Source organism: Centruroides vittatus, unplaced genomic scaffold (genome assembly GCF_030686945.1).
Source record: "Centruroides vittatus isolate TY-2023 unplaced genomic scaffold, ASM3068694v2 contig_799, whole genome shotgun sequence".
NCBI classification, from domain to species: domain Eukaryota; kingdom Metazoa; phylum Arthropoda; class Arachnida; order Scorpiones; family Buthidae; genus Centruroides; species Centruroides vittatus.
In genome coordinates, this window is record NW_027122516.1 from 1595723 (window position 1) to 1623688 (window position 27966).

The 27966-nt window shown below is 31.3% G+C and overlaps 1 protein-coding gene across 1 annotated transcript; it reads right to left on the bottom strand.

Annotated features, from left to right (window-relative positions):
- Window positions 1-218: 218 nt before the first annotated feature.
- Window positions 219-27544, bottom strand: LOC136981964 (uncharacterized). Its single transcript, XM_067278389.1, has 10 exons — window positions 27241-27544; window positions 25251-25321; window positions 24021-24150; window positions 17043-17127; window positions 7314-7414; window positions 4486-4651; window positions 2010-2094; window positions 566-1049; window positions 311-369; window positions 219-260 (listed from the first exon to the last, which is right to left on the bottom strand). The coding sequence occupies exons 1-10, from the start codon at window positions 27542-27544 to the stop codon at window positions 219-221; spliced, it is 1527 nt and encodes a 508-aa protein (XP_067134490.1).
- Between the last annotated feature and the right edge of the window lie 422 nt (window positions 27545-27966).

Here is a 27966-nt window from a genome sequence, read left to right on the forward strand (position 1 = left end):
GTATATGCATGGCCCCCCACCATACCTGTGGATTTTAAACTGCTTTAGATATAATGTCAAAAGCTTATTACCATATCTGTGTTTCTGTGTCAAGCTGGAACAGAAAAATCTATGCCGTGGAGCTCAGTTTCCTTTTCCTAGAAAATATCTAGTAGATTATAGTCACGATAGACTAATATTAATAAAATAACATAAAAAGGACTAAAAGCAGTAATTAATTATCCAATAAAGTCATTAAACATAAAAATTTCATTTCCATTCTTAAAGTTATAATAATAAATTATATCAAAAATACTAAAATATATAATACCTGATATTTTATTTTAATAATTTGTTCTTTTCCTTTATTGTCATGAAAAAGTTGATAGTCTATAAAAAGCAAAAAAATATTTGTAATATATCTGTTTGACTAAAAATATATATATATATATATATATATGCTGTATAAAATTAAACTTTAAAATACCGGTACATGTACATCAATTACCAAAATGTTTATTATCAAATTATAGCAACATAATTGAAAATAAATTCGAAAAATTTTTAAAAATGCAAACTAACTCACCTTCAAATATAATTGAGTTTTGATTAATATATCTTTTGTTTAAACTCTTTGATTTATTGTTATTTGAAGTACATAATACCTGATCAATATCATCTTTTAAGCTTATAATAAGATCAGATATGACTAATTCTTGATTTTCATTAGCATAAAATATTTTTTCATCAATTGGACCTTCTATATCTTTATTTAAAATTAATTCTTTGTTTATTACTTGTATTACATTTATGTCACCTGTTTCATTTTCTTCACAAATACTTGTAGTAGATTCATTGTCATTTGTAGATTCATTAGAGATATTTTTTCCAACAATATCACAGTCACTGATGCATGATTCATTAAAATTCAACTTAAAATATATATCTCTTGTATTTTCATTTGCATTTACTTCATTCATATTTAAACTGTTTTTATTAGTAGAGACCATTAAATCTGATGAATTTTCTAAACTGAAGCACTGAAGATTTTCAACAAAATCTGGTAATAACTAAAAATATAGCAAATTATCTATTAAATTTTAGAATCTTAAGTTGAATTTAAAGAAAAAATTATATAATCAATGCAAAATTAAAATTACTGTAATATATAATTACATATATTTTGAAAAAATGTAAATGTCTGTGTAATAATATGAAGGCTTGTATATTGTGTATATTTATATATTTGGGCACAGAAACTGTTCACATAAATTCTTTTAAGTAATGAATTGGTTTAAATAGAAACAAATGGAAACAGACAGTTTGAATTATAGACATGTACACAGATAAAACTTTTTAAAATATATGAAATCATAACATTCTCTAGAGCAGGGGTGGCCAACAAGTCGATCGCGATCGACCGGTCGATCGCCAAGCCAATTTTGATCGATCGCTAGCGATATCTTGACTTAATGTATTATATTTGTAACCGAACGCAACTGTATGCATGCAGTTATGACTCGACTCATAAGCAGTGAGTGCACTTCGTACTGAAACACAGTGTATAAACATAGTATGTATTTCACACTTCCCCTCCCCACTTAGACTATGCTGATGACAACAAGTCGATCGCGACACATTTTTACGATAAAAAGTAGATCTTACGTGCACAAAAGTTGGCCACCCCTGCTCTAGAGGAACTCAGGATGTTTTATATAAGTTGTTAACAGAAGAAATTAGTTAATTTTCATACTCCTTTTTAAAGTATAGATTTAAATCAGTACAATAAAGAAAAATCTTATTTTTTCCCAGAGTTCTTCAATTTTATCTTCAATACATTTTATTCTTTCTAATTCCATTAATTAAAATGTACTAATTAATAAGAAATGCAAAAATAATTCAAATAAAAATGAAAAAGGATAACATCAATACCTTTTAATTTTTCTTTGAATTATCTCAGTTCAATTCAATATTAATAATTATAGTTACTTTTAACTCATTAGTTAAATTATTTAAAAATTAAAACTTACATCTGGTAATTCAATCAACTTCACATGGTTTGTCAGTCTTCTTTGTTCAATTTTCATGTTTGTTGTACTAATTTTATGTTCAGAACTAAAATATAAATCATATTTCTTGTTTTAGTTATTTAACCATTATTATATTATTTTTAAACATTAGTAAATAGTTATAATAAATTATAAAAATAAATTTTATGTACTTTAGAAGAAAAGTTAGTATACAAAATAAATGCAGTAGTAATTGGTTTTAGAAGCAAATTTTTACAATGGTTGGATGGCCAAGACAGTAAAGGTGTCAGCCTGTCATTAGGGGACACAGGTTGGAAACCTCAGGAAATTCTCATGGACAGTTCATCCCAAATGTATCTGACCCCATCCATCACCACCTGGCATTGTGGACCTGGCTGAAATCATGATGAGTATGATTAGAAAGGCCATCTTAGTGTCCACAGAACGGAAAGAATTAACAAAATATAAAAAAAGCAATGTACACCAAACTAAAGGATATCGCTAAATATATCACACTAATCTTTAAACTTCAGCAAGTATATATTAATACAAAGTCTATTTTTGTCTTAACTGCTATGAAAAAGAACAAGTCCATGACTCTTTACAATTGTCTTTATTGCACTTCCCTCATGTAAGACACTGGCTAGACAAAGGACCAGGGTTCCTTTGTTAGCCATTTTTTATATCCCCATACCCCAATGCAATAGTGTTGCCAATACATAACATCTACATATCATATTTATTCAATAAGAATATGTTATATATATAGCAAGGTTTCAGTAGTGGATCCACAAATCTTTAGACAGGGTTGCAGAAAGAAAACAATATGCCTACAAAATTTTTTTTCCTCTTAGCTTTACTTGGGAAAAGTGTCAGAAGGGGATGCAGCTGTGCCCTGCACATCCCCTAAATCTGTCTTGCAAAGGTCCATTGAACTATTTTATTTTTACCATTTCTTCCATTTCACTTATTTTATAATTACTTAAAACTAATGGAACTTAAAAAATAATATTAAATAAATAAATAAATTAGTATGGGTGAATACTATCCATGAGTACTTGAATACTAGAAAATGTTAAGATTTGAGATCTCAAATATTATGTTGATAATATGCAGTTGCATGGTCTAAAAAAGAACCACTTTCTATAGAAATAGTGGAAGTTGCTCCTCCAGAAAATACGGAAGTTCGCATAAAAGTTATTTCAACAGGAGTATGCAATACAGATGTAAGTTTTCTTCAAGGTTTCGATCCCAATCAAAGATTTTCACTTGTTTTAGGTCATGAAGCTGCTGGAATAGTAAAGAGTGTTGGAAAAAATGTAAAATATTTTCAGCCAGGGGATCATGTGATTCCTTTATTTTTGCCACAATGCCAACAATGTGATCTCTGTAAAAATCCAGATACAAATCTTTGCGAAAAAGTTGTAAATGAGTCAGGAAAAATGGAGAATGATCCCAAATCTCTTTCGTGCAGAAAAAAAATAACCTCAAATACTACAAATACCTCCAATAATGCAGATTTGTACAGTCACAGTAGTGGATCCAAAAATACCCAAAAGATGACAGAGTCAAAAATTAATTAACAAGCACCTTTTGTTAACAAGTGCACAATGATTGTATTATGGATGATCCAATAAATCATATTTACCATCAGGAATGTTTTTAAAAACAATGTTTTGAAGTTTTAATAAATAAATTTTCATTTTTGTTTTTTTTTGTGTCAATGGTATCACAATTATCCACCACAATGTACAGACAGCAGCTCTTCATCACCTCTGGTTTAATTTGTGACAAGAAAAAGAAGACTAATTCCTGAATGTTTTCAAGTTCTTGTTTTCTTATATAAAAATCTGCAGTAGATGAGGATGAAAACAATTATTTGTTAATCTATTGTAGTTGAGATTGCCTAAAACAGTTACTTTGAAACTCAGTGTTTCATTTGTTTAAACTTAGTAACCTGTTTTACTTTGTTAATTTATTAATAAATTAAAATAAATAAAACAAGTTAAATAATGAATATTCAATAAATTATTAACTAAATAACTTAATTATCTTATATAATTTATTTAATTAAATATTCAGGGTATTCTGATTTACGAAAAGTATTATTTGTCCCTCTCTAAAAACAATACTGTACAAAAACTGAATCTTTGAGACAGTACATTCTCAACTGTATAATGTTAAATGCCTTGTTTTTAATGTCACTTTAGAAGTATATTGTATACACTGGCAATGATTATATGAAGATTTTATTTTGATTCTAGAAATTTTTTAAACTTATAGATTATTTATTGCTATCGAATTATCCACATGAAAATACAGTATTTTATTATTTCTCTTTGTAATTGTTAACTATATCATGTAAAGAAATTGTGTATTACTCAAAACAGATCTTGTATAAAAATGTTAAATGTTTTTCTAAAGTAATATTATAATAAATGGATTAATAATAATAATTAAAATTCTGTTTACTCACATAAAATAATCTGTCAAGAAATCATCTTTATTATTAAATAAGATATTTTCAAAATGAAAAGGATCTAATTTCTTTCTTCTGTTTTCAAAGTTATACAAAATATAATCAATATTCTTTTTGTCAAAAGATTCTAAAACTACTACTTCAGGAATTTGGTATTCACTGTCTGAATAAAACAAAAATATCTTTTAATTATAATATTATTATAACTTCAATTCTTCTAATCTAAAAATATTATAAAGTACTGTAATTGAATTCTAAGCAAATTATTATTTATGTAAAATTTATGAATTAATAATAATAAATTACAACTTATTAATTTATATCATCTTTTTTTAATATATTCTATATCTTAACCACTCAGCAGTGAGTGACGAATATATTCGTCAAGGGCGATCGTGTGGCAGTGGTGAGGGATATATATATTTGCTAAATTCTTTTGGGGCATTGCCAAAAACTAGCCAAAAACTATCACGAAAAAAAATTCACATAAAAAATGAATTATGTAACAATAAAAAAAAAATTTTCTTTACTAGACATAACCGTTTACAAAATCTTTTCCCAAAACGGTAATGAGAAAAAATGCATGGAAAATACTTTAAAAATTTCCCAAATTTCTTCTCCACAATTAAGTGGTAGTGTCACATTTGACTGTTTCACTGTTGAAAGGTTAAGTACACTCAAACCTGTTTTTGTGCGGTCTTTTTTTGTGCAATTTTTTATACGTGCAATGTGTTTTGTGCAATTATTTTTGTGCAGTATACCAATTTGATTGAAATTCATATACCGCACACAAAAAAATCACACAAAAGAAATCGCACAAATAAAAAATCACACAAAAATAGACCGCACAAAAACAGGTTTGAGTGTATAAATATAAAATACAAGTATAAAATATATACATAAATTTATAGATGAAACAAACACTGACAGAAACATATACTGACACTAGATGAGAACCAATTTAAAAAAAATATGAATTTTGATTCTCTCATGGCTAAAGATATTTTTGTCCCAACTTTGTTTCTTTGGATGGAAATACTTATATGAAACAATACACTTATTATTTATTTATTAAAAGTTTATCATAACATATTTTATCTAATAAATGCAAATATATTAACGTATATTTTGAAAGTAATGTTAAATATACATTATTATAATGTATATTTAACATTACTTTCTAAATAATATGCTACCTTCAATAACATTATATCAAATAACCCTTCATTTCCTTATCATAATTTACTCATTTATTAAAAAGCCAGCAAGGACTCTTGCATGAATTTCACCATACAACTAATTTTATAAATTAATTGTGTGATGCAATCTGTTATGATATTTATTAAAAAATAGTTTTTGTTATTATTAATGATTGCACAGGCTTATTTTTGGAAGGTAGGAGTGACTTTTTAAAGTAATTGTAAATGCTAATAATAAGTTAAACTTTCATTAAGTTGACTTCACATGAGATATGACACAATTCCTTCTCTATCTCCCCAGCTCCAAAGGTTCCTTTAACTACCAAAATTTAATAGCATCAATGCTTCATACTGGTATATATAAATAAATCTGCTAAGTTTCAAAATTTTTGATTCATCTAGACCTGAGATATAATGCAAAATGCAATCACATACACGCAGACACACACACACAGAATTCTGTAAGGATTGTTTTTTGCATTTTTGGCCTACTGGAGTTCAAAATGCTAAGAAATGCAAAACACTAGGGAAATGAAAATTTCACCAAACACCACACTATGCTATGCTCTATAGAAGCCACAAAAGTAAAATGATACTGCTCTTATAAAATTCCAAAATAGATTGAATATTTGAAAACTTTTAATATGCAAACTGGTTTTATCATTGCATTTACTATTAATTTTACTTCTTATAGGTCTTTATAACATTGTTTACAAGATACCAGCAATTAAAAGTGGAAAAAGACACTTAGAACCAAGTAATATATGTTTGCTAGATCACTGCATAACAAATAAGTTTTGTTTAGATTATGTTAATAAAAAAATAAACAGTTATTAGTAATGCATTTATATTCATCACAACATATAAAATAATTTGTTAATTTTTTTATATCATTTTATGCAGCTTTCGTGTGATATGAAAAAGTTTAACTATCAGCATGAACAATCTAGATATATAAATACAGTAGACACATGCTTTATAAATATACACAGTATATTTTATTTAACACCACTAAACAGTATGAAGTTAATAAAATCATAAAAATTTTCTTTTAAATATAAACTATAAAGCAACTATAATATTTTAATTTTTTCCTAACAGATATGAATTTAAAAATATTTTTAACACTTTCAATTTTGCCTTTTGTAAATGAATATTAAAAAGAAAAATAGAAAAAAACAGATTTTTACTCAGAGAAATAAATTTCCTTACCAAATATTGAATACATGAAAATTTTAAAAAATTATTATTATAGAAAAATACTTGCTGTAGCTACAGTTGAACTTAATTATTCAGAATATAACTTAATTGAGATGTAGATTAGCTCAAACTCTTCAAACCTGGAATATATTACAAAATAGCAATGAATTGAACCTTTACAGAAATTCCAGGATAATTAATTGCAAATTTGCCAATTAATTAATTGCTATTTTGAGATGTAGATTAATTAGTATATTAAATTTGAATAATTTACATGTAAATATAATAAGAAATAACAGTTTGATTTTAAATATATACAATGAATTATATTGTTAGTTTGAAACCAATCACAAGTGATTTTTTCTCTAATACAATTTTTAAAGTCACAAATTTGTTTATAAAATTATAATAATATAAAAAATTTACCTAATTCTAGATTCTCTTTCATTTCATCAAGATTTATTAATTCAAAACCTACATCAATAGGGTCTGAAAACTTATATACATGTCTGCTACCAATACTGTATCTGTTACAAAAAAAAAATTATTATTAGTTTACAAATAGAAGTATAAACTTATAACACATAATTCTTTTTATTTATAGGAGGTGCTGTACTAATATTGCTAATCATTTTAATCCTTATAGGTTGATTTTTCTCACAGCAAATAGTCTTGGTTAAATGACAAATGATTTTATTGTGACATATTTAAAACACCTAAAACAAATGCATTTCGAGCTAATGTTACGTTTTAGCCCCTCTTCAGTGCTATTTAAAAAACATTACAATAAATCATGACATAATATTACAACAAATCATAACACATTACATAATGTAAATTGCATGATTACTTACAAATGAGAGAATACAAAAACTAAACCTGCAGTACACAAATTTAAAGACATGGAGTATAAATAAAGTGAAAAAATATCATACATAGTATGGTTTTTAGTATATGCATTTTTCCTTTTAAGGTACTATTTTTATAAGTACTATGTATGCCACAATAAAATCATTTGTCATTTAAATAGGACTGTTTGCTGTGAGAAAAATCAAACTATAAGAATTAAAGTAAGCAATTATAATACACAATAAAATTTAAGAAAACTTTTTAAGCTTATTACAAAAACTATATTAATATATCTGTGAGAATGAAAGGAGAACTGTCAAAGGAGTGCAGATGGAAAAGGTGAAAAGGGGAAGGCTTAGAAAGTCTTTGTTGGAACAAGTGAATGATTATCTGAGAGAACATAAGGTGTTGAGTCAGAAAGAGAATGTAATGTGTGCCAGGAGGCATACATGTGGAGAAAGTTGCTGAATGGATAATTTGTAGGATTGTAGTCAACTTTTGCCTTCTGCTCACCCTTTTTAGATTGTGAGCATGAGGATATGTATGTACAGTATGTAACATTAATAAATTTATACAGAGAACTTGTTTGCACTGAATTACACTGTTTTTAATAAAGGTTATTAACAATCTATATAAAAATGATTTCTTTGTATTGATTAATTATCAAATCATATATCTGACTAGCTGAATTATTAAACTGACTAAGATGTCAGTTGTTAAATTTATGATCACTTACATTACATATAAAAATTGTATATTATTATTATAAGATATATAATCCTATCTTTTCATAATTTAACTGAATGAGTTATTGATTGATAATTAAATTAGATGACAGTTATGCCAAACTATCAAAATCGACATTTTTTTCCATCTAAGCAAAGATAAACCTGAATTTTAATACATTATAATTTATTTTAGAAAGTAGAATAAATTTAAAATAGATAAAAATGAAACATTGCAATCATTCATAATCATGATCTATGCTTTATATTCATTAAATTATCGGATTAAAACTCACATGAAGAAACAATAATTCATATTAATAGTTTCAATCATGATAGAAATATTGTAATTGAAATTATATTATCATTCTCTGATATATTTGTCTAGACCAGAGATTTTAAGGTAACATTAACCCGTTTTTGTTTCATAGACCCATTTTCCAGTCATGGACCATTTCTTGGCATAATGTTTTTAATTAATTAAATGCATAAAAGAAAATTACAAAAGAAACTAGATTGAGGAACAGAGCTAGTGGAAGGAACGGCGAAACTAGATTGAGGCGCCTCTAGCGGCGACTCCGGGTAACAGAATCGGGGCTACAAAGGCAGCACCAGTGTTGTTTCACCTAGTACTTTTGTACTAATCTAATACCTTTTTACTTGTTCCAGTACCAAGATACCCAACACCATTTTCCAAGTACTATTTATGAAATCCTAATATCTTTCCTTTCAATTTAGTACCTTTCAAAACATTCGTTTTAATTCTATATTTCTATATTTTTCTACTTTACTTTGGCAGTAAATAGATGTTTTTATTGCTTCCTCATTCAAGTGCAGCAGTTGAACGTATTTTTTTGCAATTAAATTTAATAAAAATTAAACTACAAAATCGAGTTCTTAAAAGCAACAATGATAAAATGTTAAACTTGGAAACCATCATCTGCTTCAACCATACAAAAACATTCTAGTGAGAAAGATTCTGATGATGACGATCTTAACAGTGATTTTTCAATGTGATAATTTTAAAGTTCAGTACTTCATGTTCATTACTTTTGTTTCATCATTTTTTTCATTTGATTGTCGTTGAGGAATAATAGCATTCTCGCAACATATGAATTTATCCTGTATGAATTTTGTATGTTACATGTAAAACTATTTATATTTTAATAAATAGAAATTTGATAAATTCTAAATTTATATATTATTTATAAGTATATATTTAATAATATATAATATATACATACATTCTGCAGTTTAAGGTCAAAGTAATGTTTGCATTAGTCAATACAGTCACTTCTCGACTTACGACGGGGTTCAGTTCCGCAACTTCGGACGTAAGTCGAAATGGTCGTAAATCAAGAAGTGACTGTACTTCAACAAAACAGTTAGCCATCTTACACGAGCACACGCGAAGGGTAACTAACTACACAACAAAACTAAAGATGACGCAATCAATCGCCAAAAGCGTGCAAGATATATATGTATATGATATATATTCCACGAAACCTATAAAATATTGATACATTTTAAAAATTTTTTAATGAACTTTTTCGTCATAAGTGCGAATGGTCGTAACTCGAGAAGTGACTGTAGATCATTGGGACTGAGCAGTATTAATATTCTGATATTTATTATACTCTTAATTTTGTACAATTTAAAGGGTAGTGTGGAAGAAGTAAACTATATATCTATTTCATGGTAAATAATGAAATTTGTAACTAACAATATATATAAAGGAACTTCAATAAGGACCATAGCAATAGCTAATAGTATTGTATTAACAGGGAAATTCTTATCCTCATTTCCTCGAAATACTAATTTTGCTTCTTACTCCTTTCTTCCACAGATCTCTTAAATTCAAATATCACATCATATGCCAATTAATATCTGTCAGATTAACAAAATAACATAAAAAAAGAAAATTACTAAACTTTACATTAGAGAACTAAATTTAAAATAGAGCCAACTATGGTTAACAGGAGATTGGAGATTGGTTAGAATGCAACACATCATTATGTAATTAACCTCAGGAATTAAATTGCAGTCAGCCATTTCTCTTTCGTCCCGGGGTAGGCCTATTATTCATGCGGGAACGAATAAAACTTTGTACCTGGCGGCGCAGTAATATAGGTAACACTACAACCGACCACACAACAGTTATTTTTTGAAGTTTTGTGTGGCAGAAAGCTGTTTTTCATTATCACAGGCAGAAAACAAGCACCGCGTCTCACTACGTATCTAACTCAAAGACGCTCGTGTTTTCCCGAAAAAGTTTCCTTTGCCTGCGTACAGGTGGCGCTCAACGCAGTTCCACTAGCTCTATACAGTCGCACCTCGTACTACATCGAACGCTAAATTTGACAAAAATTTGCTTCAGAGTTCGAATGATGCTTCGAAGTTCGAACTACGCGTCAGAGCTGCCAGACTTGGCTACTTTGCGCCAAATTTGGCAACTCTTTTTAATTTGGCGTAAAAAATATCATTTGGCGCACTGGCTACTTTATGGGCTCTATGAATTTGACTTGGCTACATATTTATTTATAAATAAATTATTTGAATAAAAATGCACTTTAAAAAGGTGTTACATCGGTTTTTTTTATTAAGCATAGACCCAAAGTAAACAAATATTTCTTTTTTTAAAATAAATTATTTATCATAAAGATGACAAAAGTTTATCCACTTCTAAGTAAAAATTGAAAGTGTGTAGAAGTCATTTTTTTAAATATCCTTTTTCGTGATAAACTTTTAATATTTATTGCTATAATATAGACAAGTTAATCCTTAAATAACAATAGACGAATTAATATTATTTTTCTACTATTTCAGAGGACTTATCAAACCACAGTTATTTAATTGGAAAGTTGACTAAGGGATTTCTTTATTAACCTAATATGTACATTTTGGGTTCGTCAATACTCTTAGCAGTTGGGTTTTATTTTTCTGTTTTAACAGAGGAGGAAAAAGTAATTTAACTTTTCGTTATTAAATTTATCATAGACAATACTATATATCTGTTTTTAATATTTTAATTTGTTTCTCTAGTCTACTTTCTGTACTGTGGGAGGTAGGTATTCTTTGTCTATTAATATTATTATCTTGGGTTTAGGGGTTATACTCAGTTGACACTGGTGGCTGTGTACTATGCCGGACTAGAGTCAAGGCGTAGCAACCAAAATAAAACAAAAATTAAGTGTGTCAGTGTGTGTGTCTGTATTCAGGAATTTTCTCACAATATGACATGTATTTAATATAGTGGCCTTCTGTAGTGTGATGTATGTGTTTCTATTCAATTGTAATGTGCCCAGGCTTTTGTGTAGTGTGTGTTGTATGACACCTGTAGAGGAGAGAACAACAGGTACAATAAGCATCCTATCCATCCTCCACAGATGCCTTATTTCCTGGGCGAGTTCTGTGTACTTGCTAATTTTTTTAGTGCATGCGTTTTGTATACAGTGGTGCCTCATATAACGTACTTAATCCGTTCCAGGTGCACGTCCGTTAAGTGAAACGTCCGTTATACGAAACGCATTTTCCCATAGAAATACATATTAAAACATCTAATTCGTTCCGCAGCATAAAATAACCGTACTGTATCATAAAAAAATGAACGTGGGGTGCGTTCTTTTATTCCTCCGCGTAACTCTGCGCGAGCGACATCCGTTTAAAAATTCCTGCGGAACTCGTTCCTAAATTCTGGTGGGAGTGCGCGCCGTCGAACGGCAAAAACGGCCGCTTGTAGCAGTAGTTTACGGTAAAAAGCAACATGGCGTCTTCCGTGGCTCAGATAGATTCGTTTTCGGGTCCATTATGTGGTTTTATGAATGAAAATTTAAAAATTGTGAAAGCGCAAGTTAGTGCACGCGGTGATGTAAGTGTCTTTACGAATTTTTTTCGAATGGTAGCCGGCATTCTAATTTTTTTTGTGGCTATTTTGAATGCTCTTTCAATAAATAATCCATTTTATGGTTAAATTTTACAATTGGGATTCTTCTTTTGCCTTTAAAAGCTCATATTTTAGAATTATAGATTCCTCCATCACGATACTATCGATAGTGCGAGCGCTGCCATCTTTCTTTCACCGTCGTTCCTAAATGCCTACAAACAGCAGCGCACTCCCGTAGTAGCGGAGACGCAGAGCTCCGCTACTACGTCTCCGGTTACGTTTGTTTAGTATGTTAGGAAAACACTAACGCACCCATGGAGCAGTCGCCAATTATGCCGAAAAGTCCGTTGTTCGCAGTCAGTCCGTTGCTCGAGTTACGTAACGGCCAAACAGAAAGTCCGTTGTTTGCAGCGTCCGTTATTCGAGGCGTACGTTATACGAGGCACCACTGTATTGTGAGTGATTGGAATGAATATGTCTATAATGTATGTGATTTTATTGTGTTTGTCAATGAGTGTGATGTCTGGTCTGTTGTGGTAAATTGTTTTATCTGTGATTATGGCTCTGTCGTAGTACATTTTGTGCGTGTTGTTTTCCAATACTGTCTGTGGGATGTATTTGTAGTATGGTTCGTGGATGTCTAATAATTTGCGTTTCTTTGCAAGCTCTTGGTGTATTATATTTGCTACTTGATTATGTCTATGTAAATAATCTGTCTGAGCCAGGAACTTGCAACCAGAAGTGATGTGTTGTATAGTTTCTGGCATGATGTGACATTTTCTGCATGTGTCATTTGTGAGTGTTGTATCTTTGAGTACGTATTTTCTGTACTTTTTAGTATTTATGACTTGATCCTGTATGGCAATCATAAATCCTTCCGTCTCCCCAAAGAGGCATCCTCGAGCTAACCAGCTGTTTGATGCAATTTTGTCAACAAACTCCTGGGACAGGTCGTAAGGATGCCTGCCATGAAGTGCCTTTCGAGCCCACGATTGCTTAATGGTGCTCACGGTGCTTTTTATAAGTTGTGTCGTGTCCATATGTTGTGAGTGTAAATTTAATGGTTTGTTTTTTGAGTCTGCTAGAGTTACTGCTTTACGTAACTTTGATGTTTCTTGTTTTTTTTTGTAGAAAAACTCTCGCAGTGTTTGCATTTGTTTGTAGTGATGGTTAACTATGTCAATTAGGCCACGTCTGCCATCTTTACATGGAAGAGTTAGTTTGTCTATGGCGGATTTAAGATGATGTTGTTTATGCTTAGTAAGTGTTGTTCTTGTTTTCCTTTGGAGTTGCTCCAGATCTGTGTGAGTCCAATGTATAACTCCAAAAGAATAAGTGAGTACTGGGACGACATATTTGTTTATTGTTTTAACTGTGTGTCTTGCATTTAACCGTGTTCTGAGAATAGCGTTTAACCTACTTTAAACGCTAAACACGGACGGCCGGATGGCCGAGCGGTCAAGGTGGCAGCCTACCGCTCTGGGGGACCCGGGATCGAATCCGAACGGGTCGAATAATCCCAGGAATTTTTCGGGGGGTGGTCCGTTCGGATATGTCGGGCCCCGTCCCTCACCACCCGGTTGCCCCATTGTGGGCCTGACCGAACCCATAATGGGCCTACTGAAAGAGGCCCTCTGAGTGCCCACAGGGCGGAAAGAGTTAAAAAAAAAAAAACGCTAAACACGTTAAACGAGGTCTTTTTAACACACAGTAAATAGGGAAAGGGAAACCCACGACGAAAGATAGACAGATTTTACTTTAAATTTAAGTTATTTTTATATTAATTTGCATAATAAATATATGTTAAAAACACATAAACATATGCACACAGAAATGTAAAGTTCATTTTTTGTGATGAAGGTCCTGGCTCTTCTGAAATTCTTGTTTTTTGCGATATAGTTTTGGGCAAGTTGAACAGAGAATGATAATTAAAAATAACTAATTAGCTATTAAAGATCTCGCGGGCCGGGGGTTGCCCACCGTTGATCTAGACTAGGGGTGGCCGACAGTTTTGCCTCCGGTCATTAATTTTAACACACGGCTAGCTGTTGATTTTTTTTTTTTTTTTTTAGGCGTCGGAATTTCAATTATTAGAAGTTAAGTAGCTAATATTGAGAGATTAATCGCGGGCTGCATAAATTCATTAAGCGGACCGTATGTTGACCATACCTGATCTAGACTTTCAGTGGGTACACTACACCCAATTAAATTAGCTTCAGCTTTCTATTTCTTTTTCAAATCGGCTCAACACTTTTTCGGCTGTAATTTTCTGGGAAGGGGCACCAGGTTAAGGGGGGAGGCCGGGCTGTAATTTTCTGGGGAGGGGCACCAGGTTAACTGGGGAGGGCCGTGCCCACCCATGCCCCTTCCTGGCTACGCCCGTGTATATGCTCCTAATGCTCACCCTCCAGCTCTTCCTCTGTTTATTTTAGTGGAATTCTTTAGCTATCAGGGACCTTTCATCTATGGTAATCTGTTTCCAATAATCCCCATAACACGCTCTTCGAACGATGGCAGTATATTGCGATCTCGTAGACAGTTTCCCCTTACCTTAGCATACTCGATGACTATACATAAATCACAGGGATTAACTCTTCCAAAAATCAAAATAGCTGTAGGGAAAAAAGAGACAGCTATCGGTCTTAGCTATGTTACATTGAGTCGAGTGAAAAAAATAACTGACTCAGTTTTTTTAGTTACAATAAAGATCGCTACGAGTCAATCTGTAAGTCCAAGGCCCGTAGTGACAGGCAGAATTTCGTGAAACGTTGGCATAGCAATTAATTAATGGCTTATTCTGACCTTATATTTGTACCTTTAAATGATTCAATAAAAATCATACATATTGTTGAGAACGAATGATTCTGTGTTTCTTTTTTCCCTCATAATCTAGAAAATAAAGGTGCGAGCAGCTTCGTTCCGACTACACGCTGATACAGCGTTACTTAACTAGTATAACACGGATTCGTATAACACGGCGAAAAAATTGCGATCGTGTTCGTATAACACGCTAAAAGAGACTCGTATAACACGGTAAAACGTCATCGCTGACTCGTGTCGCGACAGGATTGGTCGAATCTGGACCAATAGCGGATATTGTACAAACCGTGGAGTTTAAACGAGTACTAGACCTACTAAAAAAACATTTATTATTCAACGGCCATAAAAATTATATTTTTATTAATGATGACTCCAAAGTTAAGGTATTTTTCTGCGAAAAATTCGCTGATCAGGAAACACGCGCTTGCCGTTCCACGAGCCGCTCCGCGACGAAAACAAGCTTAAGCAATGGCGTCGTCAACAATTTAAGAGTTTAAATAAAACAAAATAAAAATTTTCTTCCAAAACGAAGAGATATAATAAAATAAAAAAATACCGAATAACTAATTAATCCTATTTAAAAACTGTGAAAATATTTTGGTATTTTTCAGTAACATCCGCGTCTTTTCTACATTTTATTCTTAAAATTAGCTGTTACCCGCGGCTTCGCTCGCACGGATTTTGCAAGCAAACTCTATTTACATTCAATATTTCAACAACCATAGTAATTGTTATATAACACCTACCGCTGAGAATTGCTGAGAATCAAACCAACTGTTTTTAATTTGATAAATTTTCTGGAACGTTTACAATCGTTCTATAATCGAACCAATATGCAATAACAGAATTTAAAACGGTTCGAACATTTGGTTAAAAAATCGAAATATATAAAACTATTTATATCAATGTCTGAAATGTTATCAATTTAATACCTCTAAGTACTTAATGAAGACTAAACGTAATTAAAAACAAAAAATCGCATCTAAAATAGTACAGCAGAAGCCGTTCTTCAGGTTAGGACTTAATGCTCGCCCTCTCCTCCCGCGGAGGAAATTTCAAAAAATCCCTTCTTAGTGTTCATTTTCATGCCGTACCCTAACTGTGTACCAAATTTCACCTCTAGGTTCTGAAAACTTCTAGAAAAAACTGGAACATTCTCATTGAAGCGTCATACATTTTTGTAGTCAACCACTTTCAACCCCCATATCTCCAACACCCGTATAGCTATCGAGATGCAACCACCATAGTGCACGATGGGAGACTTGGGGCTACTACCACACACAAACACCATTCATGTGCGATGTGTAGTTTTGGCTACAGAGTGAGATATAGGCACAAACACGTCCATTTATATATATATATATAAACACTTATAAAAGAAAGAGCTTCTCGTTCTATTCTTTTTTTAATTTTGAGAACGTTTATTTAGAAAACATTCATTATTTTTTCTGATTTATAAAGACTCTTCAAATAATACAGAAATAGGGGAGAGAGACAATGTATATTCTGGTGGTAACGCTTTGACAAGACTTTATTATAATTGTAATTTTCAAACGTAAGATAGGTGTAAATTTCAGTGGATTTGAATTTATTATTTTTATTTTGCACACATTTTTATATGAAAAAACTTTCGGACATATCTACAATGTTTTAAATTTATTAGTTTCATTAGTTTCATTAGCTTCATTAGTTTAAAACATTGTGTAATTTTTAATTAGATTTAATTAATTAATTATAATTTTATGGAAAAAAGTAATTTAATAAATGTTATACTTATAAAAATATGAAAAAAGATTTAAGGTCTAGGTTTGTTCAAAGTTGATTCAAATTTAGAACAACTAATTTTCTGAAAAATATTATAGTTTAAATTAAACCTACGTTTCTTTTTTAATCATCGCTTCAAATGTTAATGACGATCCATTATTTATTGATTCTTCATCTATATCTAATGGAACTGATTGCACTATATAAAAAATTTGAAAAAATTGTATATTAATCATGATTTTTGTAACTTAATTAATTACAGGCGGCCCTCAATTTTCAAATAACTTTTTCGTACATAACATTTCGATATTCCTAAATCATTTTTCGTATGCCAAATCCGTAGTTTCGTACATTTTCGATTGACAAAACAAAAATTCGATTAACAAAACAAACGTCTGGTGAAGTTTGCTTCTAGTTTCGATCATGAATTATGATACGGACCAGTGGCGTAGCGTAGTGGGGGCGGCAGGGGCGGCAGGGGCGGCCCGCCCCGGGCGGTACTTTTAGGGGCGACATTTTTTTACAATAAATAATAATAATATCTTGTAAAAATTTGAACCATTTCATTCCATATTTTTATCGCACCTACGATTCGGACCGATTGAAATGAGCACGGAATTTTTCATTACTTATTCTGTGACGAAACTGGGGAATCCCCTTTCTTTAAATGAATGTATAATAATGAAATCTTGCTCATTGTAGCGACTGACAACACTGTCTGTACTGACTTGTAGGGATTCTCTCCGTATTTTATTTAAGAGGGGGCGAAATTTTCCTCCGCCCGGGCGGCTGACACCCACGCACGCCACTGATACGGACACGACACTTCGACAAAATTGCTCTCAATATGGCAAAGGGTCACACGTGGAGGTGTGGTTCCTTTGACTTTTTTGCTCCTACGCGTATGCTCTACAGCTCTGTTAGGCCAGGAACACACATGCGTAAAATTCAGCGTAAAATCTAGCATAAAACAGAAAACGTAAAAATTTTTCTCAAATTTTGGCTGAAACAGAACTGAAAATTGAGTAGAGCATGTCTCTACTTTTTACGCCGTAAAATTTTTACGCCAAAATTCCTCCAATAAAGAGAAGTCTTTTCTGTGATGTCAAAGTAGACACGTGGGTTTTATTCTAACAATGGTGGCAATGAGGGTTAATCCTACAATTCTGACGGTCTCGAAAAAAGAAAAAATAAATGAAATAAAGGAGTTTATTGAATCCGTTCGACCACATCAGTGTCATGTATAAAGACACTGTATTTAAACAACGTTTATGGATTCTTGGCTATAGGTGCAAAATTTCAAATAACAGGTAGGTCTAGCAGAATCGATATATAGACCTAGTATTTAGATCACACGTTCTTTATTTCAATTCAAAATACAAATTTATTAATTTAAATTTTCTAAATTATAGCAGAGGCAGTACAGAAAAAAATGGAAGGTACAAAGGAATAGATATATGAGAGGAAAAAAATTAATAAAATTAGCACTGTTAGTGGCAGTGGTGTTTCCTATTCGGCCAGAATTTTAACGTATGTGTGTTCTGGCATAAAAGCGTAAAACAGAAACTGAACTGAAAGCTGATTTCTGATTCAGTTTTCTGCCAAACAATTTTACGCATGTGTGTTCCTGGTCTTAAGGTCCCAACCGTCTCATTAGGAGCTTGAATTGAGCCAGTCTAAACTTACGTTAAGGTAGAATTTAATTGAAAAAATTAGCTCCTTATTATTTCTTGTTGTATGTATGATTTAAACGTTTTAAACAATGTTTAATGCATTGCAACATGTTCAACATAAAAAAGAAAAATTTTACTACTGTTAGCGATTCAAAAGTTTTAATGGGTAATTGTAGCTAATCACAAAAGGGATAAAAATTTGTACTTTAACACTAATTAGAGAGAGGAATAAACTCAAAAAATAACTGACGAGTATTTCAATAGAAAGAAAGAAAGAAATAGCAAAAAAAAAAAAAAAAAAAAAAAAAGAATTCGAACTCATTCGAATAAATTTTTAAAATTGCGTCACTAAGAACATCTGTTCGCACTTGCATACAACTCAACAGTTACTTCAATGTGAGATTTTATAATTTTTCATTTCAGCTCCCTGGGAACGGAATGCCCTTCATAACATGCAGCTCCATTGTTCGATTTTCGTCACTGACATATCGACAAAATTTAGCTACACCACCGAAAAGCAAAAATTTCTTGATATATATACATACAAGTACAGTACAGTGCATATATGTACTGTATATAGAATATATCCAGGAATTTTTACCGTAGGTGCCAAATTTTGTCGCTACGCAACTGTTTGTTTCCATTAATTTGCCAAATGTATAAAGTTTTAAATTATTTTTCTCGAACTATCTTGAATGTATCTACAATATTTTAAATGTTATTATTGTTATAAAATTATTACTAATTTAATAAATCAAATAAAAAGCATTGGAATTTTCGAGCAATTGGTGCCTATGGCCAGGGCTGCGCCCACTGGAGTGCGAAGTTGTACACTGCCCCAGAATATCACGTCATGGCACAATCTAACCGCCCACTTTTACTTTTCTAACATTTTATACAATATATAAAATACATATGTATTAATAAAACTTATCAATACATAATTCAATTATCCTGCATAAATTGCTAAAAAAAAAAAAGTTAGATATTTCAAGGAGAAAAAATTCCTCACACCGAACTTTGCCATGTTGGCCATACCCACGGATTTTTGTGCTTATATTTCGAAATGCATTAGTTCCGAAAATTGGGGACTGCCTGTACTATGTTAATTAAAATAAACATTACAAGCAAAGCTTTAAAAATTAAAAAAAAACACTAAATTAAATAACTAATGAAGAGTAAAAAACATTAGAATTTGAAAGTATTGTAATTTTTAAATTAATAACAAAATAATTTAACGTTTAAGTTTTTAAGTGATTAAAATTTTAATAAAATGATGGCAAAGTAATATTATTCTATTTAATAATTAACTAAACAATTCTTCAACTACATATATATATAAATTTTAAACATACAGAGTGATTATAATTAAATAGGAGGTGTTTTAAAGTGTATACAGAAAGAACTGTTGGACCAAATGCAACTAAATTTGCTGTGCATTCTTTCCTGAACATGGATTTCGATTTTGCAAACATGAAAAGCCTAATTTCAAAATTTTCCGATAGGGGAAAATTTGGAGTTTACATTGTTGAAATTTGCATGCAGCATATTACGTAAGTTGTGGAACAACTTGTGTTTGATGTGGATTAGCGACATGTCGCTGATCCACGCTCATGACGCTTAAACTATCTCATCGCGCATTACTCAAGAAAATTATTTTGCATTTCGAGGAAGTAGGAATTTTCAACGTGAAACCAAGAACATGTAAACTGGCAAACAGAAGGAAGTTGCAACCGCCTTAAAGGAACAGCAAATTATTCTCAAGGTAGCTGTAGTGTATGTGAACTATCACAATGATTGGACACATTAGGATCAATCTGTATAAATATTGGGGAGATAAGCCAATGACAATGAGTAAGAAAAATTTCCCATTGTCGGGTTTTGAATGGATATACAAAATAATGTGTATTTCTAGCGTACAGTATTCGTTTCTGCTTTTAAGTTTTTAAGTTGTTATAAAATAAAAATACGTTGAGAGGAGGACACTTTGTTGATACAAAAATATTATTCGATATGTCTCCTTTATTCTATATGGACCGAAGCCCATGATTAGACATGCCTTTTCTACAGTGTAGAAAACTTTGTGACAAATTTCGCACTTTTACCCCTACAGGATATCTTAGTCACAAACTGCTTCCTGGTGAATCATGCTCAGCGAAAGTCATTGCATGTTACGACATCCTTCATCAATAAACCATTTTTTTATTCCTTTTTTTTGAAGAAACACTTCATCTGGGCCAGTGACATGTTCTGTCAATGTCACTTAGGTATAGCGATATGGTTCAAAATTTTGTCATAATTGTTTGACTACCACAATCTATATGCAAAATGGAACACCTTTTCATATCAACATCAATGTGTAAAGAATACTCGTAATGCGTCAGCACTTCACGAATGAAAGAGTGATTGGCTGATCATTTCTACGACGATCCAGCATAGCTTTACGATCATCAAACTTGAACCCTTGTGATTTTTGGTTACGAGGATACTTGTTTAATAAGCGATGTTCCGAACTCAGCTGTTTAAAAAGAGAATTTCTCTACATGTGAGCTAACTGCACCCAGGTTGTCGAGCATGTTGTTCATTGAATTTATGCTTTAGAACAGGAAGATGGAGGGCATATATAGTAGAACCATTAGTCTGATTTATTGGTTACTTGAACATTTCTGTGTGCAATTTCACATACAGTGACGGACTTCCCGTTAGGTCCAGGCCTAGGAGCGCAAGAATTTGAGAGCGCAAAAATTCTAAATAAAAGATATATGAAACAATAGAATAATAAATAAATAATTTTACGTAGAAACAATTTTTAAACGAATTAGTGCAAATTAAAAGCTTAACTAGGGGAAAAGTAAAATATATCGTTTGAGTAATATTATTTAAAATATGAATGTATTATGAATGAACATGGTACTAATGACGTGTTTTAAACAGCAGTGTCCTTTGCCTTTTAGATATTTAAAACTCTGTGAAAATACAATTATTGAAGAATTACTATTATAAAATAGAACTATCTTGTGCAAAAGTGGAACTATTACTTTGAGGGCGCCTGTAGGAGTGCCATATTTCTAAATGCGTATTGTTGACATGTATAAAACTATTACCTATATGTGACGTGTAAACTATGCAGAGTTAAACTCATGGAATCTGTAATCGCCACATTAAATTGCAATAAAATCATTATTTATTTGCAAATAAATAATGATTTACATTATGTCTCAACTTTCTATTGCCCAAATTTCTTTGACAATGTGCCTATCTAATGTGCAAATTGCAGTGACATTAACTAAACTTTTTATTTGCAAAATCGAAATCCCACGTTTATGAAAGTAAGCAAACCAAATTTAGTTGCACTTAGTCCATTAGTTCTTTTTACATAGAGCCCTATACCTCTCCTGTTTAATATACTATCCTGTATATTATGAATTACAATAGATATTATTTGAATCTTTTATATTATTCATACTGTATAAGTCCCTTTTTCTCGAATATAGTAAATTGAAATTTTTGTTGTTTTTAATGCATCTCATATATGCATCTATTTATCTTATGCTATGCTACTTAAAGAACCTTTGTTAGCTGATATTTTCAATAATATTGATTAAAATTAATTTTAGTATAATTTTGTATGGCAGTACTTTTAATTTAATGTATCTAATTGTTCTCAATTAATATGCTCAAAACAATTAGAGGTATTATGATATCAATTTATTTTATAGCAAAATTAATATGTTCATCTGATTTTGATGCTTTAAGATTTGTGTATGATAATAAATAACTGAACTTCTAAATAACTTCATTTTTTTTATTTTTCAGATTTATTACTATTTTAACTGTTTACAGTTGGTAGTATTATGTGCCCACTAGAAATTAGAAATCACAAGAGAACATTTAAATTCTTTACAGTAAGGTTTAGTAAGTTTTTTATTATTTGTGATCTTACAAACAGCAAAACTATTATTACTGGCTGTATTATTATTACTAGTATATTAAATATGGTCATAGATCATATTTTGAACCCTCCTTTTTGCATTTCCCCATGTTTCGACACTTCAGAAACCCAAAAATGTAAAAAGAAAAACGTTACAATATTCTATATAGGTGTATGTATGTGTCGGCGTCTATTTTGCATTATATCTCGGGACTGGATGAATTTGATTTGATGAAATTTCAAAAATTTTGAAACTTGGTAAGGTTGTTTCTATATATGATTGATGCTATTAAATTTTGATAATTAAAGGTCTAAATAGAGGAGTGTGTCATATCTTGAATAGGGTCAGACTTAATGAAAATTTCGTTATTGGCATTTCCTAGTTTTAAAATTCATCTCTACTCTCAAAATTAAGCCTTTTGCCTTTTCATGATAATAAATATAAAATTTATTTTTTAATAAAATCTCATAACAGATAGCGCTACACACAATTTTAACTTTGAGCTAGTGTCAGTGTGTTTTAAACTTAACAGTATATTTTTTAAATAGAAAAATTATTATAATTCAACCATATTACACCTCTTAAGCTTTTTTTATTAATTAAATTTTATTTCGTTATATAATTGAAAATTATCCAGACTTTCGTCCTTGTCTCATTAACCTTCTGTTCAAGTACTAGGAAAGTCGAGTAAGATCCCTTGCCAGCTTTTTTTTTTTTTTTTTTTTTTTTTTTGTTATACAAACCAAAATCATTAATTCAGTTATAATAATTTGGTATTGCAGCATCTCTTAATGTTTTGAGCAATTTAATGTAATATTAATTTAAAAAAAAGTATAATAATATATCTAATTTATAAACGTAGAGTAGCAAAATTAAATAATCTAAGTGCCAAAATGTACAAATACAGTTTTAGTTATTTATTATTATTATTTATTATTAGTTATTTATTATTATTTGCACAAAAATGATCTTGGCAGTAAGGCTAATGCAGTGTCATATGATTCAGATGCAGTTGCTTTTCGTTTTAGTTTTATGTTCGTTTGTATTAAAAGTGATTTTTAAATAGTTGGCTGCAAGTGACTAAAGATCTTGGTTGGGTTTTCTACAAAAAATAAAAGCTTCAATAATTAAAGATGTAGAAAACAGAGACTTTTTCAATACCATTTTAAATAAATAATGACTATGCAATTAAACCTTTACGCATTTTGTACTATGTGGACTTAGATTATTTCCAACTTTGTCTCGTTTGTGACTGTTTTTTATTGTATTTAGACAAAAATGTCCTCTTTGAACAATTGTCTTATATGTTTATAAAAAGCTTTATGTTTATAGAAATAAACATTTTTCTTTTTTATTTGCCATGGACAGACAGATTTTTCCTTTTCCCGAAAAAAATGACACTTAGATCGTTTAGTTTTCCAGTCTACAAATATGGATTTAATGACATTATAATTTAATAATTATATCAGAGTTTTTTGTAGTTTTACCATGTTTCCAAGGCATTCTATATGAATCGTCATCTAAAATATGTTGATGCGGGTAATTGATAGACTTTTCTAAAAAGTTCACTTGAGGTAGTAACCTTTCACTTAACAAAGTTTGGTGATGGATTGAAATCTAAAAATTATACGTAAATTTTCGATTAATACCAATTATTCATTTTGTATTCTTTAAATATATTTTAAATTTGATATTATTTTATGTCATGTCTACTATACATTGTCTGTGTACAGATTTATATACAGAGTAAATTACAAAAAATAAAAAATAAAAAAAAAATTGTATAACGTAGTGTTAACAGTAAAACCTGTCTAAAACCCGGTTCATACTATGCGATATTCGTCCAATTTTTGTCGTTTGACTCGAGACAACGGAAATCTCACGAAAAGCGACAAAGTCGAACCAATCTAAGATTACTCGCGCGGATTCGACTTCAGATCCATCCAGAATGGTAGGCTAACTCCTTAACGACTGAACCACCCAGCCGTGAACAAAATTTTTGATTGGAACTTATCACTAAAAATGGTGGTTTTTGGAAGCATATCCCTCTAACATTTTGTCAGTCTTCAACTGTAACTTGATCAGTACTTGCGGATTATCCACAGAGAATGCAATAATATTTTTTATCTTAAAAGTTAGACAAGTGTCTAACTTGCAGAGGCAACAGGTTTTACTGTATTTTCTTATAACATGTTTTAAAGCAAGGGTGGGCAACCTTTTTTATAACATGGGCCAGAATAAATATTACGTTTCTTCCGCTGGCCATAGTAATTAATTGACGCCTTCTTGTGACCTGTAATTTTTTAGTCTGCAAATATGAAATAAACAAAAACAGGAGTTAATTACTACATTTATTTCTCTTATTGTTTTCGAAAAATTACAAAGATTTGAAAAAATAACTATTAATTAGTTAGTTATTTTTCCAATTTAATAATCTATTAAAGTTTTCGCGGGCCGGATAGAAACTTTTCGCGGGCCGTAGCTGGCCCGCGGGCCGGAGGTTGCCCACCGTTGTTCTAAAGGTCTTATATCATCAACCTGTTGAATATTATTGAACTACGGTTTTTTTTAAACATATCAATATATTTTTTAATTCTAATAGTCTGAATTAAGTAGGCCTATATTTGGTTAACGTTTCGAAAAATAAAATAAAAATAAGTATCTAAATATCTGTTTTCAATTTTTTTAAATTAAACCTTAAAAATATAACTCGTTACTTCTTTAAAATAATCTTTTCCTAGAAATCTTGGCATTTCTCGATACGTTTCTCGTCTGGTCGATATATTATCTGTAAATTAAAATATTCCAGTTATCTTCAAATTCACACAATTAAAATTAATTTTAAACTCAAAAAATTATTTTAATAGCTGAATAATATTCATAAACATTATTTGAGTGATAATTTTTTTTATGCGAAAATGAACTAAAATTCTAATTTTCAAGGTAAACTTTATAAAAAGCCATATAGTTTAAATATCAGAAACAAAGTTTGACTAATGATCTTTTACACAGCTTGAACAGACGCAATATGACGGAATATTCATTTTTATTGCTTATTTGATAATCGAATCCATATATAATAATTATTGGAAATTCATTTTTTTCCCGTGCAATCTTCAAGACTCGAGAGTATTATTATAGTGCAATTTGGACATTGTATCTTCTACTAACTAGGAGATGAAAAAAATAAAAATTGGTCATGATGAAATGAATACTAATGAAGAATTTTAAAATGCTCTGAAATAAAAATTAGAATTGTTACACTAGAATGATGCGTAAAAAATTTTGTAAATATTATCATAAATACTTCAGTTGCATTATAAACATAATAGAACGTTGAAACCCCTAAATAGGGCCAGTTTCCCATAGAAAATCCTCTCTGGAAACATCCCCCAGGCAGATCGTCCACGTGTCGCGTTGCCGTATACAAACAAACATTATAAAAATTATAGTAATCTGTTATAAACTATAAATATTTATAATATATGATATTCTTAGAAAATTATTCTAAGAGAAAATGATAATTTTGATATTTTTACAGTAAGTTTTCTTTTTCTGTTACGTATAAACCAGGATCGGCAACTTTTTTTTGTTGCTAAGGGCGCAATAAAAATTTTAAAAACCATCGAGGACGCATAGTTTAATTTTTGAAAAAAAATCACACTGTTGTAATAAGTAAAATAATTGTTTCAAATATCTATATTTATACAAAATAAAGATTACACATGCATGTAATAACTAAAAAAAAAATAAAAACTAAAAGTACGTACTACATAAAATAACACAAAATCAAATTACAAGTACAGTAGAGCATCGATTATCCGACTTAATTGGGGACTGGGGTTGGTCGGATAACTGAAAAGTCGGATAACTGAAAAGTCGGATAACTGAAAAGTATGAAAAAATACATTATTAGTATAGTGTATTAGGCCTGGTTTAAATACTAGCCTCCTTTTCATGGTCGAGCCAGTGCTGCCAGCTAAAACATGCAAAAATTTAACAAAAATAATATTAAAGTAGCTAAGACATAACCAAATATTGTTGCGCCACATCACTAGCGGACATTTGAATTTGCCGACTAGAACGCGGTCGGTTAACCGATAAGTCGGTTAATTGGGGGTCGGATAATCGATGCTCTACTGTATATATATTTGCGCTTGCGTGACTATGGTTCTAGAGGGTGCATCTGAAATGCGCCACGGGCGCCATGTTGCCGACACCTGGTGTAAACTATATACGTGCATTATATAAATAAGCAGTGCAGGAGCTAGAGTTTATGCCGCTCGGGCAAAACAATCATTTGACGCCCCTCATCACCCTTTTTTAAAACTCTTTCCTTCGTGGGCACTAACAGGGTCTCTTTTAGCAAGCCCATTATATGCTCGGCCATGCCCACAATGGGGAGACTGGCTGGCGAGGGACGGGTTCCGACGTATCCGGACGGGCCACCACCAGAAAAATTCCTGGGGCTTTTCGACCCGCACAGATTCCATCCTGCCCCTCCCCCCAGAGCGGTAGGCTGCCACCTTCACCGCTTGGCCATCCGGGCATCATGGTTCGGAGAGGCATCATGTTCGATCAGAGGACAGCCGTAGTGCACATTTTCTGTATTCTGACAGCGAACCAGTACGTCACACAAATTGTGATGCCTGTGGTTCGACCACTGGTACAGGCTGCATCCGACGAGGTCTTTCAGCTAGACAATACCTGACCACACGTCGCACGGCGAACTCTCTCCAGCCTGAACGGAGTTCACATTTTTCCTTGGCCAGCAGCCTCGCCGGATCTCTCTCCCATCGAACACCTGTGAGACCTCGTCTGACGTGAGGTGCACCAGAGACCACTGCCACATAGCGTAGGTGACATGTATGCTGCAGTGGATGCAGTTTGACAAGGCATACCTCAGGCAACCATTAATCGCCTTATTGATACTATGCCTCGCCGTATAGCGACCTCTATAGTTGCCCGTTGGAACCAGATTCCTTAATGAATAAACAGGTGTCTGTTGCATATCTTGGTTCTTTTAATTATTTGTATACCTCTGTCACCTCTACCGATTCTGCAATGTGTATGTGGCTATACACATTCCTTTGCGGTGTTGCAATTTCATTTTTGAGAAGTGTATGTAATTCACAAAGACCTTCTGATTTAAACGCATGGCGAATATAAGCACAATGGCATCACCTGAGCTAATATCATTACCTGTTTCTATTTTGATTTAATAATTATTAGAAAAATTTTGTTAGTGCTGAACTATAGCTATGAGATTTGTCAGATAGACGTAGTTGTTTCCGTTTGTTACCAATAAAATTTATTTTTGTTTTAACATATTTCTTGAATTCTTTTTACTCTAAATTATTACATTCATTTTTAAATTTATGTGCAATATATCCAAACTAAATATTTTAAGTCTTCTTCAGTAATTTTATTTAT

Coding starts and splice junctions, on each gene's coding strand:
- LOC136981964 (XM_067278389.1), bottom strand. CDS start 27,544: ATGCAACAGACACCTGTTTATTCATTAAGGAATCTGGTTCCAACGGGC. Junction 1,050..2,009: donor AGTTGATTGAATTACCAGAT/GTAAGTTTTAAT, acceptor CTATATTTTTAG/TTATTACCAGATTTTGTTGA. Junction 261..310: donor TTATTAAAATAAAATATCAG/GTATTATATATT, acceptor TATAACTTTAAG/AATGGAAATGAAATTTTTAT.